This window comes from Benincasa hispida, chromosome 12 (genome assembly GCF_009727055.1).
Source record: "Benincasa hispida cultivar B227 chromosome 12, ASM972705v1, whole genome shotgun sequence".
Taxonomy (NCBI): domain Eukaryota; kingdom Viridiplantae; phylum Streptophyta; class Magnoliopsida; order Cucurbitales; family Cucurbitaceae; genus Benincasa; species Benincasa hispida.
Genome location: NC_052360.1, coordinates 61,207,904 through 61,228,460, shown reverse-complemented (window position 1 = coordinate 61,228,460; position 20,557 = coordinate 61,207,904). Strand labels below are relative to the sequence as shown.

General features: G+C 33.8%; 2 protein-coding genes across 4 annotated transcripts in view; both read right to left on the bottom strand.

The window, feature by feature from the left end:
- Positions 1–10,473: 10,473 nt before the first annotated feature.
- On the bottom strand, positions 10,474–13,432 carry LOC120067814 (outer envelope pore protein 16-2, chloroplastic). Its single transcript, XM_039019406.1, has 7 exons — positions 13,182–13,432; positions 13,014–13,065; positions 12,754–12,825; positions 12,476–12,507; positions 12,346–12,379; positions 11,900–11,967; positions 10,474–10,876 (listed from the first exon to the last, which is right to left on the bottom strand). The coding sequence occupies exons 1-7, from the start codon at positions 13,308–13,310 to the stop codon at positions 10,733–10,735; spliced, it is 531 nt and encodes a 176-aa protein (XP_038875334.1). The 5' UTR covers positions 13,311–13,432; the 3' UTR covers positions 10,474–10,732.
- Positions 13,433–16,040: 2,608 nt separating this feature from the next.
- Positions 16,041–20,557, bottom strand: part of LOC120092984 (serine/threonine-protein phosphatase 4 regulatory subunit 3) — a 13,417-nt gene continuing 8,900 nt past the window's right edge. Inside the window, exons 17-24 of one of the 3 annotated variants that reach the window (XM_039051264.1) lie at positions 20,162–20,263; positions 18,761–18,975; positions 18,555–18,669; positions 18,009–18,140; positions 17,821–17,931; positions 17,624–17,736; positions 17,310–17,411; positions 16,041–17,239 (exon numbers count right to left, since the gene is read on the bottom strand). In XM_039051264.1, coding sequence (XP_038907192.1) covers positions 16,693–17,239; positions 17,310–17,411; positions 17,624–17,736; positions 17,821–17,931; positions 18,009–18,140; positions 18,555–18,669; positions 18,761–18,975; positions 20,162–20,263 — 1,437 coding nt within the window. In that variant the 3' untranslated portion in view covers positions 16,041–16,692. Of the gene's footprint in view, positions 17,240–17,309; positions 17,412–17,623; positions 17,737–17,820; positions 17,932–18,008; positions 18,141–18,554; positions 18,670–18,760; positions 18,976–20,155; positions 20,264–20,557 lie in introns of those variants that run through there. The other 2 variants (XM_039051265.1, XM_039051266.1) reach the window with 2 other exon arrangements.

Here is a 20,557-nt window from a genome sequence, read left to right as displayed (position 1 = left end):
CTCTTTTAATATCTCGCTCTCTCTCTTACTCTTCCCTCTTTCGTTCTCTCCCAATACAAAATTATTTTTAACACTTCAAATAATTATGAGTGTTATGAGAAAGGTCTCCGGAATGAGGAAGGTCTTTCGTTCTCTCCACATCAAATAATTATGATGAAGGTCTCCGGAATGATAATTAAACAAACTCAATAATAATGTTAGGGCAAGGTCGAGGGTTCAAAGTTCGACGTACAAAAAATATGAAAGGGGAAGGTCGAGCGTTCAAAATTCGACCTATTTAAAAAAAACAAACAAACAAACAAACAACAATATTTTTACAAATAGTTTGAAAACAACAATATTTTCCTAAATAGTTTATAAAAGGACAATATCCTTTTAATTTTCCCAACAGATCTAAGCGAAAATACGAATTTTTTTAAAAAAAAAATTTTTAATAAATAATGACAAAAATAGTGTTGGGGGGAAAATATTTTCAAAAATATTTAGAATCGTGTATCGGGTACACGATTTCCGTTCAATCTCGCTCTCTCCTACAATTTTGCTCTTAATCTCGCTAGTGTAATCATGTACCCAGTACACGATTTCCATATCTTACAATATCTCGCTCTCTTCTACAATCTCGCTCCCTCCTACAATATTGCTTTCAATCTCGCTCTCTCATAATCTCGCTAGTGATATTCTTTTTTTTTTTTTTCTTTTTTTTTTTGAAGTATAAAAATTACTTTGGAATTGGAAAGCCCTTAGATTCTTATGATTTATGTTTGTATTATTTAGAAGAATGAGTTTTAGAAGGTTTGCATAATTTACAAGCTTGAAATTTGTAAATATTTGAATGTACAAACTTTGAGATGAGTTTTGAATACTTTTATACTTCTATTATTTCAAATTATTAGTTTAAGTAAAAACACAAAATTATACTTGGCTTACAAAACTAAAATTCATGAATGAAAAAATTTTAATCCAAATGTTCTAATTTATGTGTTGGACAAACAATGTTAAAATTAGTATAACTCAACGGTCACAAAATGATACAATGTGGGACTTAAAAACGTCCCCCTGGCCCTTACTCCTCATGGGGGTTGTCTTCGTGTCCCTCTAAATTGGGTTCACCCCGTTGTCGCGCTCGTCTACGACGAATATGTCTTCGATCGGTGTCAGCAACATTGAGTCGTCTTGTTTGTTGAATAATACTTTCTACGTTCATCCTGACACATGGAACCCAATTCTGGAAGGTTGTTCTGCACTAAATATTGTTGAATGTCGCCGATAAAATTATTCTGTAGAATAAAAAAAATATTAAACAATATTCATATTATATATATGAAAAATGTCTAATTTGAAATATCTTACCATGCAGTAATAGTAAGCGTCGTCTGGTGAGATAAATCACCTCGTGATCGAATTGTACCGGGGAAAGTAGTCGTCTGATACAGCTGGCCCATCTGTTAATTCTCCCTGTGCACAATGATCACGTCGTCCATGCCAGTAGGATAAATACTCCGCATGGATTCGACGCCAGTCTTGGTCGTGCTTACCCCTTAAATCGATCAAGTGTAGTTCTGGGATTGTATAGGACAACGAAGGTATCGTTTGTCGCATCCCAAACTGTCTCAACACACGATCTGGATGATGCACTCTACTATATGGAAGAATATAAGAGGCTAACAGTCAACCAGATGTCTTCACCATCACGACAGTAATCAGGTAATGATGACCAAATCTGTGAGTATGGCGTCTAAATAACCTGACAAAAGAAATAATAATATGTATACACATAAAAAATTTTAAATATTCATTTATATACATATTTACTACCTGATTGGGCGTCAGCATGTCGAATGTTTTCCAGTACATGAGCAACATATTTGCTGACTGTTCAGAGGTAGCTTCACCACTCCATCTAAAATTATAAAAAATACAATTAATTTATATTCTTACATAAAATGATAACAAAATAAATATATAAATAAAATAATACCTGGCACTAAGTGGACGATGATATGGGGCCTGTAGTTGGACTTGTGGTGCTACGATTCGAAATCGATTATAAGCCTACACTTGTAATAGTATCAGTGGCCCCGCTATTTCTGTACAACCATACAAGACATGCACCACCCCACGAGTACGTACCAGCATGCTCGAAATCAGACAATAATGGGAGGAACATGAGATGCACCAAAGTATTTGACTTGTCAGCAAATAAAAATCCTCCAATAAGCTACAGGATGTATGCTCGTGTGTACCTATGTAAGTTGATGTCGTCGGTATCGGGAGGTAATTCGGAAAACTGGGATGCCAACCAAGGGATACTCAATCTTGATCCCTTTAGATCCTCTGGTAGAACGCCTAAGAGCTCTTCACAGACGTTCTTCCATCATACAATAGTGAGCCGGTCAGTGGTTGCCCGTCCACTCTTAACCCAAATTGTACGGCGATATCCTGTAGCATAATAGTGCATTCTCCACAGGGCAGGTGAAATGTGTGAGTCTCTGGTCTCCAATGCTCAACTAGAGCAGTAATCAGGTGCCAATCGAGCTGGATGAAACCAATCTGTGCAACCCCTAGAAAACCCACCTCCTGAACGTATGGAATGCTCCAATGCTCAACTAGAGCAGTAATCAGGTGCCAATCGAGCTGGATGAAACCAATCTGTGCAACCCCAAGAAAACCCGCCTCCTGAACGTATGGAATGATGCGATGATCAAATGGGATAGTACTCTGTGCAGTCGCCTCCCTCCTCCGACAACTCAACACTGTAGTGGACGAACTATCTCATACTGCCTATGAACGATGTGTGTTTTGTTGGTACAATTGGACAAGATTAGAAGGACCAGGCTCCATTACCTAAAAAGTTTAAATTATACATACATACATAAATAAATTATACATACATACATACATAAATAAATTATACATATATAAACTATAACTATTTATACATAAACTATAACTATTTATACATACATAAACTATAACTATTTATACATAAACTATAACTATTTATACATAAACTATAACTATTTATACATACATAAATTATAACTATACATAAACTATACAAAAATGTAGGAATATACCAAGTAAAATTCAGCCCAAAAACATGCAAAAACATATATATAAATACAGATCAGCCCAACTAGAGAAAGAAATATACCAAGCAAGATTCGACAGCAAAAAAAATGTAGGAATGGAGGATTGAAAGTCGAGTAAAATCAAAGTTTTGAAAGATTTCGGTGAGGAAAATCAACAATAGTTTCGATGAGGGATTGATGGTTTGGGCAAGAAAAATCGGCAATAGGGAATATGAGTAGCCGTTTCTGTGAGGAAGAAGAAGGGGTGAGGCGGAGCTTTTAATGTGTGGTACACGACTTAGAGTAATCGTGTACTCGTCAGTCAAACCTCCATGACTGCCATGCCAGATTGGACGTGCTAGGTGGCCAGGGAATCGTGTACTCGGTACACGATTCAAACACCTATTTTTGTCATTATTTATTAAAAAAATATTATTTTTAAAAAAATCCGAAAATACACACACAAGTTGAAAAATTATAAGGATATATTAAGTAAAATAATAATATATCGACATAATACATTTTAAAAAGATTTTAGTTCTGATTTTTTTTTCTCAGGATGAAATCAAATTTAGATTTGAAATTGAGATGCATATAAAATAAAACGAAAAAAGAAAGAAAGAAATTTTAACTAGAGGCCATTATTACGAAATTTAAATATAATAATTTTTTATTCTAATTAAAGTTTAAAATTAGGAGATGTCTAAATCAATATAACAAAAAAATTTATTTTACTCTTATCACAAATATTAAAAGAATAGTACAAGATTTTTTGGTTTAATTTAAATATTAAAATTAGAAGGATGATCAAGTTATCAAATCAAAATAAATAGGGTTCTTTGGACATATTGCCAAAAACCAATTATACTTTTTAAAAATAGTCAAACAACATTTTAGTTATTAAAACGGCCAGAAAATTCTAATAGTTACAATTTCGTATTTGGAAAAATGACAATTATACCCTCCTACGAAATCCCTATATTTTTTGTGGGTTTAAAAACAAAATCTTTTGAATAAAAAAAACCTAATATCTACGTCTACACTAATAACAGAAAGTAGTAAAAGATACCTCCATTCTTACTCACTTCAGCTATCCCACCGTTTACATATATCATTCATCTTCCATACCTCATTCAGCTACTCCAAGCAAAACTGACTTTAGAAACCCTCGAAGCCATTATCTTCTGAAACCCTGGAAGTCATCGTTGTCAGAGAAGCAACATCCATCCTTGCAGAAGCATCAACATTCAAAGCTCCAAAAATCATACGATTCTCCGCACATCCTCTGTGGACGGAATCTTTGTAGAAGCCATTGCCAAAACTCACCTAGGAACCCAGGTAGGGATTTCAAAGCACAACCCCCCTCCTCCCCCCTCCCCCCACAACATCTGCTTCTTATTCGAAATAACGAAGATCACGGAATAGTCGCTTACTTTGCCCTATTTACCCCATTGTATTCACTTTTTTTAACCACTACAATGTAACTTCAACTCTTCTACATTCTAAGATATGAAGAAGGTGACTTCAACCACACAAATAAGATCGAGTGATCGATTAGGGGCAGCAGGTATAACTGGAAAAATAAATAAAAACTACTACAAACATAACTCTGGACAGTGACGGTGAGGTATATATGCCATTATAAACTTACACCTTGTAAAACTAACATACTGACTTATTGCAAATGCACGGAGAGGAATTGGCTAGAAAGTTGGATTCGCCGAAGAAAAAGTCGGAAAATCCTGGTAAGAAAAGGAAAGGGGGGTAACACTGAAAATACCAACCCCAAAACACAAAATAAGAACAAGTAAGTTTATACAAGATTTTGAGGGCTTGTTTCACTAGGACTTGGAACATAATGTTGAAGTGAATGAGGTATGTACAGTGTAGTTAATTACATTATAAAAATACCAGAATGTAGGAAGAGCAATTTGGTGCCCACAAAGAATCAGAAGAAAACTTGGTAAGGGACTGTGCCAACTCAAGTATAGATGAGACCAACAATGACTTTGAGGAGAATCGAACAAATGTCACCAAAGCTGCAGCTGCACTACAAAAGGTATAGCCATAAATACAATGTACTTGTATAATAACATACCTATGGTATATACGTCTTCTTACTCTTACTCTGGTAAAATTCATGTGCATACGACTGCAAGTCAAGATTCCTACGATATAAGGCAACACATGCATAAGAGTAAGGAATCATGTCCATATCCCATCTTCTATACATGCATGCCCGATGAAGAATGTTGATTTAAAAATGTTTTGTTCGATCATGAACCTCGAATTCATACTCATTTATAGGATACAACTGTAAAAACAACATACACAACTTTAGTAGCACATACAAAATAATTGTTAATAAGAACAAATACACAGTACTCAAAAAATAACTCACGTCCATAGTGCGACTCTCAACCAATGCTAATCGAATAACACCCTCAATCCAAGGAGATAAATCGGTCCATTGGAAGCTAGAAAATGTATGACGTTCGTAAAACCATCTTTGAATCATCGAACGTACGAACTCAAGGAGGGGGATGATAGGAAGCTCTCGAGCAGCTCTTAAATTTAAATTTATGCTCTCGGAAATATTGGTCGCCATCAATCCATACCTCCTCTTAGTAAAGAACGCCCTCGCCCACCTAGAAAGCTCAACCTCTTCTAACTCAGTCCTAATCGACAAAACTATTCCTTTCAATTGCCTCATGTAAAATTTACAATTTATAATTATGTACGCCCTTGTACACAAATCAAATGGGTGGTCTAAAAACTTCGATTTATGCCTATTCTTAGTGATTTTGAGTAGATGGTATACACACAAGTCATGCTCAATAGAAACATACACATTCCTAATGCCTTTAGCTATGCTAGGATGTTTATCAGATACTATAACAAGATCATCTGGCTCACCAAACGAAACCTTCAAATTGCGGAAGAACCACGCCCATGAGCGATCATTTTGTGAATCAACTATAGAAAATGCAAGAGGAACATTTGCAAATTTCCATTCAATGTGCATGCTGAAAGTATAGTGCCAAATTACTTATTCTTTAGATGTGCACTGTCAACATAAATGATAGATAAGCAATGTTTTCATGCATTAATACAGGTAGCTAGAGCCATGAAAAAAATTTTAAACTTACAATCATCATCCACTTCTTGTGCTGTATACGTCCCTGAGGAAATTGATAATTAGTACAAGTCTCAATAAAGGATTCAGTAATTTCAAAATAAATACAATGAAAATGTATATTAAAAGGTAATTTCATACCTGGATTTTTTTCCAATCAAAGTTGCTAAAAAAGTGGGGATCAGGGCATACGAATCCTCTGTTGACCCCCGTATCGATCTTAATGCAGTTTCACACCCTCTCCAAGCTTTTCCGTCTAATGCTAACATAGATTTAACACACTCACTCACAATGAATGAAGTTGCTTGCCTATGATCACTTTTGCCAGAATCTATTGAACATACGTGTTTGTCCACAAATTTACGAATAATCCACATCTGACCTTTAGCAACCAATGATGATCGAATAAACCAATTGCATCCATTCTCTTTGCACCTCATTACTAGTTGTGTACGACTAGACTTCACAGTTTCCAACTAAAAAATGCGTTCCAAGGAAACGTATATTGCTTTCTTCAGTTCAATCTTGCTGTGGAAAACATAACCTTCTTTAAATACAAGATCTTTTGACATGGCATCAACATCAACCAAATCAACGAATTTACACTCTATCCTACTACTACTGGAGCCATTAAGTACATGACTATAACTGTCATGCATAAACCCTGTATTTGAATCCACCTCATTGTCACCCTCACCCCATTCCACAACTATGCAAATATCATCGGACATATTGCTAGCAATAATAGAAACTAGAAAGATACCAAAAAAAAAACATTCTTGTCTTCTGAAAGATCTAGAACTATACATAGTTAAACCGGTAATAACTTGATTACTCCGAATACGTAATTTCCTAACAATAATCTCTGTGAACTATCGAAAATTGGAATCAACTGAAACATGCAAACAAGCAATATTAAAGTTATTATATTGTTTGTTGTCATCCCACATGCCCCCGTATAAAATCCGATCTTCTGAAGCGACATTCGACTGAAATATAAACAAAAAGAATTGCAATTATGATTAACATTAAACAAATATCTTTGAATCAAGACAAGCATATACTCATAAATTGTTATATTCAAAAAATACACCAGCATAATGGAAGAAAACTCATAAAATAACCCATTAGGAGGAAAGTAGTGGAAACAACCCCAATGGCATAAGGGAAGAAATACCCTTTTCCGATGTTGTGTTCCCCTAGTTTGATTACATCTAAAACGACTGCAGACCAGATAGAAGAGGAGAGAAAATACTATGTTTTCAGGCGATTAAGGTTACGTAGAAGGGAGAATCTGCAATCAAACTAAACCCACCATAATGACATAAGGGAAGAAATACCTTTTCCGTTGATCCAAAACGACGGCAGGCCAAACAAAATGAGGGAGTAAATACTCTATTTTCCGGCGACTGAAGGTATGTAGAAGGCAGAATCGACTGCAATCAAATTAAACCCACAAAAATGACGTCGGACCGTTAGTTTCAAATACGCAGAAAATACACGATTTTGGGAGATACTCCTACAAAGGTGGAAGATGGCGTGAGAACTCCAAGGCTATGTTCAGAAAATCAAATTAGTTGACGGGCCCTACACAAACGTTTTTTGGCCATAAATCATGAAAATAAAAAATTGGCTATTTCCCCAATGCATTTTCTATTTAGGCCATACAACACAATTTCTCTAAAATTTTCAACTCAACTTTGAATATATGTTTTGAAAAATTGCCATAAAGTTAAAAATACATTTTTTAAGAATTGAAAAAAAAAATTGATATATATATATATATACACACACTAGTAAGGAGTGGCATGTGTTTATGAATTTTGTAGTGAATATTGAAAATTTATCTTTTTTTTTATTTTTGAATCATGTCAATTTATCTTAGCAAAGTTTTTTTTACCAACTGCAGATTTAATTAAAAAGCCAATTTTATAATTATTTAGTTTGAAGGATATTCATTATTTTAAATTTATTTTCTTGTTTGTTGTTGGTTGCTATAATTGAAATCCTAATTTTAAAATTATATCATAGATTGTTCGTGAAAAAAAGTAATTTTTAAAACCAAATAGAATCAATTCTTCTAACATATTAAGATATAGTTATTTAATGTATAAAGATGATTATTAGGCTTACTAAAAAAAGGTTATTGTGTTAGTTATTATTATTTTTATTATTTTGTTTGCAAAGATTTTTTAAAAAAATAAATTTCAGTAGGTTTTATATGTTAAAAACACACCCAACAAACTAAGTTTTTGAAAATAATTTTTTTGTCATTATCAAATTTGTTTACAACAACTTTGATAATTTTTTATATTTAAAATGTAAAATAGATGTTTTTTAAAAGAAGGTAAAATAGATCTGCATTTATAATTTTTAAAGTAAAACATTAAACGTTTTTTTTTTCAAAATCTTCATAATTCGATTTTCATATTAATATCTCCAATAATTTTCTCAACTCCTTAATCTATATCTCCTCCTTAACTAATTTCTCCATCATTCCTATCTTGATCAACTTTTTTTTATCTTCCTCAGGTTAACTGTACTTATAAAGTTAGGTAAGCTAATTCTAGTTGAAGATATCTATAAATTAGATTAATTTTATTAGTATGGATCCCTGTATTTAAATGGATTGCAATTAGATAAATATATTTAAGCTAATTCTAGTTGAAGATATCTATAAATTAGATTAATTTTATTAGTATGGATCACTGTATTTAAATGGATTGCAATTAGATAAATATATATATATATATAATATATATATATAATATATACTATATATAAATATAAACTCATAGCAATCAGATATAAATAAATTAAAAGAAGAAAAATTAGGTCAAATAATCTAAAAAATCACGGAGAATAGAGAAAATGCACATTATTAAAAAAAAATGAAGGAGATAGAACTAGAAAATGCATGTTATTAAAAAATGAAGGAGATAGAAGATTAAGAAATTAAAATTAAAAGAATCAAATTAATTCCTATATGATATTCCCTTAAATTTCTAATCTCTCTCACTATATCTCTTTATTCTCCCAAATAATCTTTTTATATAAAAATCAAACCTATAATGACAAAATCATCATCACCAATAGATTAAACTCCATTTTGTTCTCTAGTTTCTGATTGAAGCAAAATTTGCTAGACCTTAGAACAATGTTTATTCGAAATACTTGGCAAATTTTTCACTTCAAAAACTTCCTCAAAACACAATTTTGGGGATGAAGATAATTTTTTTATAACAAATAAAAAAAAAAAGAAAAATGGTGGATAATAATACCTCTTCATTAACTTGTAAAATTTGAAATTATAGTCTCCAATATTTTTTTATCCATTTTTTATGTTTATAGATACTATTACACATCCATACACTTAAAATAGACAAGTTATATTCAAATAATCATGTCCCTTCAATCTTCATTGAGAAGATTAAGAGAATTAATAAAATATATAAGAACAAAAAGGAAAGAAGAAAATTCTTCCCTTATCTTATATAATATAGTATAGATAGATAAATGAAAAAAAATAAACCAATAATCAAACGGTTTTCAATTCAACCTAAACACGATCTTAATAACCAACTCATAGTTGATTTGAATTCTTCGAGTCGTCGTTGATGCCATAAATAATAGGTGTCTCCAAATAATCATAAAATGATGTAAATAAAGATTGATTTTTCACTTTCAATGATATTAAGGCTTTCCAGTTGATTACTTTATCAATTGGAAGACCAACAGCATCACAAAAAAAGTATTTGATTTAAATAATAAGTACCAAATTGTTATCTGTTCTTATAAATGATTTTTTCTGTTCTTATAAATAAAAACTGGTTTTTGAAATTCGATAAAATTAGGATCACATTTACACCAGTCTATTAACGTTATTGTTTACGTTTGATGAATTGAGAGGCCACCCGACGACCCGCCTACTGTCATTATTGTTTTGTTTACATACTTTCAATGAATTGAAAGACTCGCCCAACCCGCTACTCAAGGTCTGTACAATCCAATTGAAGAGTGTTGTGATCTAACGTATAAAGTATGGATACGCTACCTTCACATTTATTGTTTTCCATTACGGCAGTTAAACGTAGCCTCAAATAATGAGAATCAGGGCAATGTCGGATCTGAAGCTTCATAATGTTGGTAATATTACTGTTTTGAGTTCCGACTTGCTTTGATCTCCAAACGAGAGATCGCTTCATTGTGATACTTCAAAAGCCCCACCAACCAATCCCAACCGTGCTTAATAAGTTTATAACTAACTACTACACAAAATCCCAAGATTTATTCGTAAAACAGAACACCATTTCCTAGTTAGTCTTAACAAGAAGGAAAAGAAAAAGTGGAGTCCACGAATGAAGAAGCATTAGGCGCAACTTAATATCAAACCAAAAATCCAAACGAGAGAAAGCATCATATAGTCATCTTAATTAAAGACAGAATGAACATATGAGAAGATGTCATCCCGGATTTTGTGAAATGGCTTCGGTGGCCATACACATGCCTCCCAATACTGGTGGCCCTAAAATATGCCAGCAAAAATATTTGCAGCTGTCGACACAGCAGCACCAGTGATGGCGTATTGTACGATATGCTCGTGAGAAGACTCGTCCGATGTAAGTGCCACAGCTACGCCTGTCATGGCACCTGCAATTGCACTATTCTTCTGCAATGGGATGAAAGAATGGACTAAGATTTCAAGACTTGGGACAACACAAGAATCGTATCAACAAAAATAATTTTTTATATAATTTTTAAAAATAAATAAATAAATAAACCCTTCTTACGGGACAAGAAGAACAAAGAGTCTTAAGTGGGTCTTCCCGTGCTTGTTTATAGTGTCCTACAGGAGAGGAACTACCGAAACTAGTTGAAATTCATGAATTGAATTATAACAAACACTTGCTTAAGATGACGACCAAAAATTGGGGTAGGTGGTAGGTTTTAGGTTAGAAAATCATAAATTTTAGGGATAAATACCTTTAAGTCCTTAAAATTAGGATCAATTCTATTTAGGAACTAGTTTCAAAATGTTACATATCTAATCCTTTAAGTTTTAAGTTTTATTTCAATTTAGAAACCTGAGTTTTAAATGTTACTATTTTAGTCTTCAAAAGTCCATCCATGTTTCAAGATTTACACTTTTAATCTTGATTTTCGTAAAAGGTTAATAAATTAAAAATTATTAAAAGCATTATAATTAAGTCACTATTTTTATCATTTTTAAATTAAATTTAAAATCTCACTACATAATTATTTTTAAATAATTAATAAAAATTGACGTGTAGGCAAAAACTCACTTAGTGACTCGATTTAAGGTATAACATTTTAGAACTTAGGGAATAAACAGACATTAGAGCTAGAGGTTCTAAATTTTAGGCTCAAAAAATTAACGTGTAGGACAAAACTCACTTAGGGACTAAATAGAAATAAAACAATTTAAGGTATATCATTTTAGAACTTAGGGAACAAACAGAAATTAGAGGCAGAGGTTCTAAATTAGGCCCTCTTTGATAGACTTACTTCTAATATACACTTCTGATTAAGGTCTTTATGTGCTCTAAACTTGCGTCTAATATATACATAGAATAATAAGAAGTTACCACCTAATGAAAAGTTTTATCCCGCCCCTGCCCATATAATACTTTAATTAAAACGTTTGTTAGTAAATTGCGGAAGGAAGGCTTACCCAGTCATGTGCTCCACGGGCCTCCTTTAAACCGTACGTGAGACCAGAGTAAACACCAGCAGCTAATCCTACAGCCGAAAAATAAAAATAACAAAATTAGCAGAGCGCAATGAAATAAAATTAGACAACACTAAACCAAAAGCTTGGTAGTTCTTTTCTCCACATATCCTTCCTTTGGGGTGAAATAGAGAAGATAGTCTTCCAAGGAGAAATATTATAAGCTTAAAGTAAATTTAATAGCGTCCAAACCTCCAAGAGAACAAACCTATAAAAGTGCCACGGGGAGAATCTTAAAGAGGAACTAAATAGTCCCGTTCGTGAAAAAGCACTCAACTAAATGATCCATCTAACTAGTGACTTTATAAAGACATAAACCAGATATGCAAGAAAGGCATTTCAGCCAGAATAGTATATCTGAACGATTGATTCAGAAAAGTGATACTGACCCCATTGGATGGATTCTTTTCCCACGCTCTTCACCTATGGTGCACCATAAAAAGAAAATTTATAAGATGTTTATTAACAATTACCACTGCAAATAAACCCAATACTTGATCGCCCGTTACAAGCACTCACCATGGCTTCAAGAGACTCTTTATTAGTTTCACCTGCACATCAATGAAGAAACGAGCTTCAAGCATCTCGAAGGACAAACTAACTTAGATTTTACACAAATTATACGGAATAATAAGGGGCACTTCGGTTTCAGTTTATAGAAACAATAATTTTTCTCATATATAGCCTAAAATAATGCACAATTTAAACAGGTGGTATCAATCCAAAACATATCCAATTATTAGAACTCAATTTACAACATAAATTCAAACTTAACAACATTTCAGAAGAATGAATACCTTTAAGACCTGGAAAACGTTGCTTTCTAATGCTCGCTAATTCAGGCGGTGGTACACTGTTCGAATCAACACCTGTACGAACGATATCATTCTTCCAAGCATTACAAATTTTTGTTAACCAATTTAACATCAACCATCTCCTAAACGAGAATACGCGAAAATGAAACGAAATCAAAACAGAGAGGAGATATGAAATTAAAGTCCAGTGGAATCAAAGCAAGTGGATCGGATTGAAAAATACTAAATGAAACAAATCTTACTTCCTGCAACCGTAAAATAAGCCTCACGAGACACAGATTGCAATGCACCTATCTGTACAAAGAATTATCGACATCTTAGGTGACCACATTGAGTTCCAATACAAAACACTACCAAATCAAGATTATCACAGAAATTAACAGAAATTAAGATCGCGAAAGCTTACGAACCCCAGCGGCCTTGACGAAGCTATCAGCAACGCGATTGAGAAGAGGATGGCCAAGGTCATACAAGAAGCTTCCGCCATGGGAGCATCGGATTTCATCAACCAATGAAAGATTCTCAAGGCTTCTGCCCATTTCTTCTTCGAAATCTTGTATGGAATCAGAGATTGAACTCCAAAATCTGCAGTGCAGTCGATTTGATTGCTAAAGTGAGCGAGAAGAAACGTTCGCGTGCGCTTCCCGGGCCGAGGAAGATGAAGAATATATAAGGAAGACGCCGAAGAAATAGATAGAGAAAAAGAACTGAATGACACGTGTTACAAGATGATGACATGTCGCTTTTCAAACTACGAAAAGGGCGGCTACGTGGCAACTTTACGAAAATTAAATTCGTTACGTGGATTTCACTCCGTCTATTTGCACCAAAATCAATTTATTTATAAACTATAAAATTAAAATTAAGAAAGAAATAAAAACCACACGATTAATTTGATCGTATCTTTTGCAACAATAACTAAAATAGTAAATAATTTTATAGGTATATAAATTAAATTATTACTCTATATAAGTTTATGGATGAAATTGTCACCCATTAAAATTCAAATATTAAATTACTACTTTTATAAAGTGTACCCAGTTAAAGTTTTCTTTCATCATTTTTCTTTTTCGGACGAAGGTTCATTTAGCACTCCTTTTCTTTTTTTTCGATATCCTGCTACCACTATCCGTGTCTATTATAAAATATCACAATCTATTTATGAAAAACTATTATTTGTGTCAGTCATTATACAAATAAATATAGATAGTAGTGTATCACATATTGATAGTGAAATTTTGTTATATTTATTAATATTTTGATTGATTTTTCTATATTTAAAAATAATCCTATTTTAAAACTCTTTTCAAAATAATTTAGTCTAAATACAAAGACTTTAAAATAATGTCTTTAATGTGTAAGAACATATTAACAAAATGTAATGTTATGCTGCCAACTTGAAAACACTCTAAACCCACGAAAGTTCATCCTCAATTCAGTTCAATTTGAGTGTTTCTACCACACATTCCTTCTTAAATTTAGCGGAGAAGATCTTGGTGGTGGTCTATTTGAAGGTTCAAGCTCAAATTCGAGAAATTCAGCTGAATTTGTGGAGAGATCTTCAAAGGTAATGGTGTAGTTCAAACCTTCTTATGAATTCCTCATGAGTTGCATGTTTAAAACTCAAATTAAGGGTTGTTAGAGTGTTTATTGATTCTTAATATTAAATTAATAAAACACCAGTTCCACCAATATGATTCAATTTCATATAATTAATATTTAAATCATAATTTAAATATTAAATGATTCTCCAATTTTGTTTAATTTCGACTAAATTAAATGTTTTAATTGTATTGTATACAATCAATTGAAAACCCTAAAATTGAATTTTAACATTTCAAACTCATAACTCTAATTCCAAATTTCATCCAACAATACTCAATTTATTAATCCAATTTATGAGCTAGTAGAGGGACCTAATGAACCTACAGATCATGAGCTTCAATGATTTGTAATTAATTAGTAAAACTCTTTAAAACCAAATTAATCACTATTCATTAACTATCAAGTCATACCACTATAGTTCAATAGTTGCACTTAAGCATGTTAATGCATTATTATATGTTATAATTAGTTATAATATATAATATGCATGTTTTAGGATTTGTTAAATCTAAATGGCATACGATATGCATGAACATGCTTTAATTAAAAAATAATACACATCACATATATAAAATAATTAAACAATATTAATATGATTTAACTTTGACATCCTAAGTAATCAAAAAACTAAATTCTTTTATCTAATAGATTATATATCGATTGTTTTATGATTATATCGGAAACCTATTAAATACAAAATTTAAGAACCATACGACACAAAATTGAAAATTTATAGACCTTCCACTGACTCACTCTTAATTTGATCAGGTTATGCTAATTTGGTAGTTTTAACATGTTGATCAATCTTCGATGGCAAAATTGCTAATTAGACTGTAAAGTAGTCATGACCTACCTCTTTCTCTTCTCCACTCTTACACTTTCTTTTTATTTTGTTCAAGCAAACACACTCATCGTACTACCAACCAGCCCATATCGCACTACCATTAGAGTGGGCATTCATTCCTCAAACTGATAACATTTGTTCCCAATCCGAGGAAAAAACCAGGTGTTCATTCCCAATTGAAACTAACATTCAGATCTGAAACATTCATTCCAAATTTGAGCATTTGTTTGCCATATCAAATGCCTTCATCTAGAACGATCCATTCCAGATTTGAATCCCCATTACAGCAAAACTGTGAGACAACAATATCGTGGTAAAACAGCAATGTAACACCACGTGTCAGACTACAAGCACAGATGATGACAGCAAGAAAATGTCATCATTAATGATTAATCAAGTTGGCTACCGTCAATTAAACTCATGGTTCATTTAAAAGTTAAAAACTGTTTCACAAACATCAACATATGAAGTATTCGAAATAAACTTCAACTTCAAACCTAAACCAAAATTACTGTTCACCCTAAAACTTGAAACTTCTGTTCTCCACGAATTATCAAGCTGAATATTCAAACTCCATCTCGTAAAGTTGTGGTGAAATCATACCAAAGAGTCCATTTGAATCGACATTCGAAGTGTTTATAAACACTTTTTTTACTAAGAAACACTTGTTTAAAGACCTAGAAAGTCAATCCAAACACATCCTAAAATACTGTCCACCATCATCAAATAAAGCAGAAGGTTAAAATGAAAAACAATAATTGCAACTTCAGCAAGAAAAGGCAATTCCTGCAAAAGTAGAAACAGCTCGAACTCCCCAAAAAGACCAAAAATAAACACATCCTGAATTAAAAGTCCGCTATACAGACGTCTACACTACATTTCAGGTAGATAAGCTCAGTAGAACGTAAAGATTAAAATTTGATCCAACCCAACCCAGAAGAACCGTGTGTCAGAAACACACTCAACTGAATGAGCAATGCAAGTAATAAAATCCATATCGTTTGGTAGGAACTTGCCCGTTCTTGTCTACTGAATGACATTAGTTTACACAGCTGAACCCATGGATATAAATATTTGTATACACCCCCTATCTCTTTTAGGTGTTTGGGGTGGAGGTTGGGGGGGAGGGGTTCAAATCAGATAACAAAATTGATGCCAACAACTGTTCAACTTAAAGCAACGGTTTTCTAAACTCGCGATAAAAAAAAAGGGTCTGGTGGAAGGTTGTTTGAGCGCACGAATGCAACACAAGAAGGCTTCCAATCCACCACTCGGTCAGTACACTATTTTACAGGCATCAACTAGCTCCATTGCCTTTGATGGAAAGCCTTGAAGCCAATTTGTTCCAAGACTAGCTTCCTTTTGAAGTTGTCGATTCATGACTAGTCCGGGTCCCTTTTCGCACCAAAGCATATTCACAAGGCAAACGAAAATGGAAGAAAATTGCAATCACCCTGCCATGAAGAGAGAACCTACGATCCATTTACAGTCATTTCAGGAGAGGAGTTTGGAGGAATCAATGAACAGTCTTCTCCATTCAACTGTCTATTATCTGAAGGTTTAAGCAACGGATCAGAACACTTTTTAGAAGAAATTGGTTGCTTTTCTGTATGGTTCTCCTCATCCAAACTGCTACTGCCATCATCAGCAGTTGAGCTTCTTAAAGCATTCTCATCCATCTCTTTCGGACTCTCGTGTTCTGAACTTTTGTTCCCATCAATTGGATGGGGCCTAGAGTGCTGAGAGCTCGCTGCATTCTTGTTGGGCAGAACTGCTTGGCTCAATGTAGAACACAAGGCAGCAAATACACCATCTTTTGTCTTGGAGTTTTTCCCCAGTCGCTGCTTTTTCACCTTCTCAGAATCCTTGTCCTTGTGAAGAGGTTTCCGCTTCAACCTGAGGGTATGCAATGCTCCTTCATCTTCTTCCACCGTTTCTGATTGTTTTCTTGGCGGTGGCATGTAGTCTCCATCGTCCTCATCATCATCGTAGTCAACAAGTCCACCACCAGGTCGAGGACTGTAAGAGTTGAGGACAATCAAAAACTGCTTTTGTAATCAAATTTTCTGGTTAAAGCGAATCACAGTACCTTGGTGGAGGGTAACTTGCAGCAACTCCATTACATAGAACAGGTGAAGACTGCGCTTTCTGTACATTTGAAACAGATGCAGTTGCAGTATCCTCCTCATCACTGATTGGTAACGAGTTAATTTCAGCCAGATTCAATATCTTACTTGAAGAAATAGTTAAAATATGTAGCATATAATGAAATAAAAATTCCCTGCTGCTCATTAAAAAATTATAGTGCTTTCTTAGTACTCATCACTCTTCTTTTCAGGTAAAGTTAATCCTTCAAATTTTCATTTCAGTTCACCACGGTAAGAAAATAGAAACAATGCTTACCTCTCTTCGTTAAAATAGTCTTCTTCTTCTTTCTCCAAAGCACGCTCCTCGATTCTTTTTCTAGGATCTAACACATTAGTAGTTGTGCCTCTTGTACCAAAATCGTCTAGGCACTGCAAATAGAGATGTCAAACACAAAACAGTACAATTTTTGGAAGGCAAAACAGGATATTATCTCACAAAAATTTTGAGAATACCTGCTCATATTTTACTTTTAGAGACTGAATTGAAGCCAAATACTCAAACTGAACCAACTGATTCCAGAATGAATCGACCATGTACTTAACTAAAGATTTCAGATTTTCCTGCTAGAAGCACAAAACCACTAAATAAATATTCTACCGGAATCAGCAAAGAACAAAGGTACGGTAAGAAAGATGGAGACCTTGCGGATATATTCAAATAAATCTAAAACAGCAGAGTTGAGCAGATTGTAACGATTCCCATTAGCAACAAAGGCATCTATAATTGGTTTTAAAAGATTATTTTTGATAAAATGATTTATCAGATCGTCATCCTGCATATAGACAAAGAAGACAATTCAGTACATTTACCAATTTCAATCCGTAAAAGTAGAAAATCAAACAAGTAATAGGTACTATTGTTCTTTAATCCTAAGGGAATGACTATATCCAGTATAATTATTATCCCCAATAACTGATTTCAGTGTAACTACAATTCAAAATTTAATCCCCCGGGAAGAGAGACGAGAACTGTAATCTAAAACAGCAGAATTGAGCAGATTGCAACGACTCCTATTAGCAACTAGGGAATTGATGTCAAGTATAATCCCTATTAACTGTTATTTCACTGATTACAATTCAAAATTTAATTTCCCGGGAAGGGAAGAAAAGAACTGCTATGTCATCAGTCCAATAACCATGATGAAAGAAATAAAAGATAAAATATATTCACTGCTGATTCAACTTACATGTCGAGATAAAATAGTACGAACAAACCGAACAGCTGCAACAACCAAATATTTTTCCCTTCTTTGAGTCAGTAACAACACTTTATCTATGACGTTATTCACGAGAAAGTTGGACCTGAAAACAAAATGAAATAACACAAAATAATAACTTTTATAGTTGAAATAAACTTCAATTGTAAAATAACCAAAAGGGGACAAAATATTACTTTATCTTGTAAGGGTGGTGCAGAACACAAAAGCAAAGCAGTTCACAAATGTTGGATAGTGTTTCAGGCTTTACTATGCTCCGATTCTTTAATAAACCAGAGTGTCCAGTTTTGTTGCTTAATGGATAAAGATGTTCTGGAGGGCATGACACTGCTATAACATCAATTAATTGACCCAAATGATGCTCGTAGAATATCTCGACAACAGTTTCTCTCTGCAGCGCCAAATACACAATCTCGCAGTCAATGTAAAGTGGAGATACAGCAGAAATTGTGCAAGCCTAAACACAGATTGCATCTCATATAAAAGATCAATGACAACTATTTCTGAGAACCTCATATAAATACAAGTATAAATCCACAAACAGACATCATGGACTTTGATAGGCATACCGCGACAAAAGGTGAGAATTCATATAATGTGGCATAGGCAATGAGGTATTGCAATAATGCATCTGAATAGATTTATAAACTGAGGTCACTGTAATTGGCTTTTAAAATACCACATGGATTGGCATTTTGAAGGCAAAGCCAATGGCCTATACAATTTGGCATCGAGGGCTCTTTTCTGACTTTGAGAAATCAAATAACTTTTTCAGATACAAAGACCTTAGATTCTTTTTGTAAATATTGTACAGCTCAGATCTTTGTAATCATAGTATTTCTTTTTTTTTTTTTAATAAGAATAACTTTCATTGAGAAAAAATGAAAGAATACAAGGGCAAACAAAAACACCCCGCCCACAAAAGCAACCCCTTACAAAAAAGGAGTCCAACTATGCAAAATGACACCTATAGGGTAATTACAAAAGGTCTTTGAAATCGAAGCCCACAAGGAAACATGAAAGCAAACCATCGACCAAACCTCACTAGGGTCTTTATCCACACCCCTAAAAGTCTTACTATTTCGCTTCTCCCACAAAACCCAAACAATAGCACACACCCCGCAAGCCACAAAAAGCCACCCTTCTCCCCCCTAGGCGGATTGAGGAGGAACTATAGGGTAATCATAGCATTTTCATGAACCTGCAACCTAGGTATGAACGAAGTATAGAGACCAAAAGTAAGAACATGCAACCTAAGTATGGACAAACAAGAGTGAGATATGACCTAAGGGAGAGTTTGACCCAAGGAGTTCAAGAGTAGAGTTGTGAACTCCACTCCTGTTTAGCTCAAGAAGTTTGTGGGCCCCACAACTAAAAAAGCATCATATGTCTTATTAACTCCTTATGTCGAGGGCCCTAGGAATTCACAACTCTCCAGACTTCACAACTTCACTCCTTGTTTCAAACACCTCCTAACTAGAGCTACATTCTAATTAAAAGATACAACTCAACTAGAAAATATCATTTTGAAGGTTTAACCAAAGTAAACATGGATAAAAGTAGATGGCTGAGCAAACCTGGCCTGCTCCTGATAGTGTGTAGGAATCCAGTAAACATCGGAGGATTTCAAAAAACTGACAGTGCATCTCCTCACCAAAATCGGTAATCAAGCCTTCAACCTATAGTTTAGAAAAATGTTGGTCGATTATCTTTCTCACTAGCTTAACCCTCTGTTAAAAATTCAGCTTGAAAAAAGGGTTACTACTACATGTCAATGGCACATCTGACTTAATAAATTGTATGTCGGATATACTTGTATTCACAAGTTCACTTGCATCACTTTTCCCAATATTGCCCATTCCATGAAGGTTGGCGCTAACCAAACATGTAAATAAGAACAGGAGCCCTTCCTTGAAATACTTTTTTCTTTGTATTTTTGTTCGGCCTCCTCTGCTATTGATCTGTTTTGTAGG

What these genes read in the sequence shown, in the direction of transcription:
- LOC120067814 (XM_039019406.1), bottom strand. Translation starts at nt 13,310, where the DNA reads ATGGGCAGAAGCCTTGAGAATCTTTCATTGGTTGATGAAATCCGATGC. An exon ending in AAGAGTCTCTTGAAGCCATG is followed by an intron (nt 12,380 to 12,475) that starts GTGAGTGCTTGT and finishes GGTGCACCATAG; the next exon opens with GTGAAGAGCGTGGGAAAAGA. An exon ending in AAAAGAATCCATCCAATGGG is followed by an intron (nt 11,968 to 12,345) that starts GTCAGTATCACT and finishes TTTCGGCTGTAG; the next exon opens with GATTAGCTGCTGGTGTTTAC.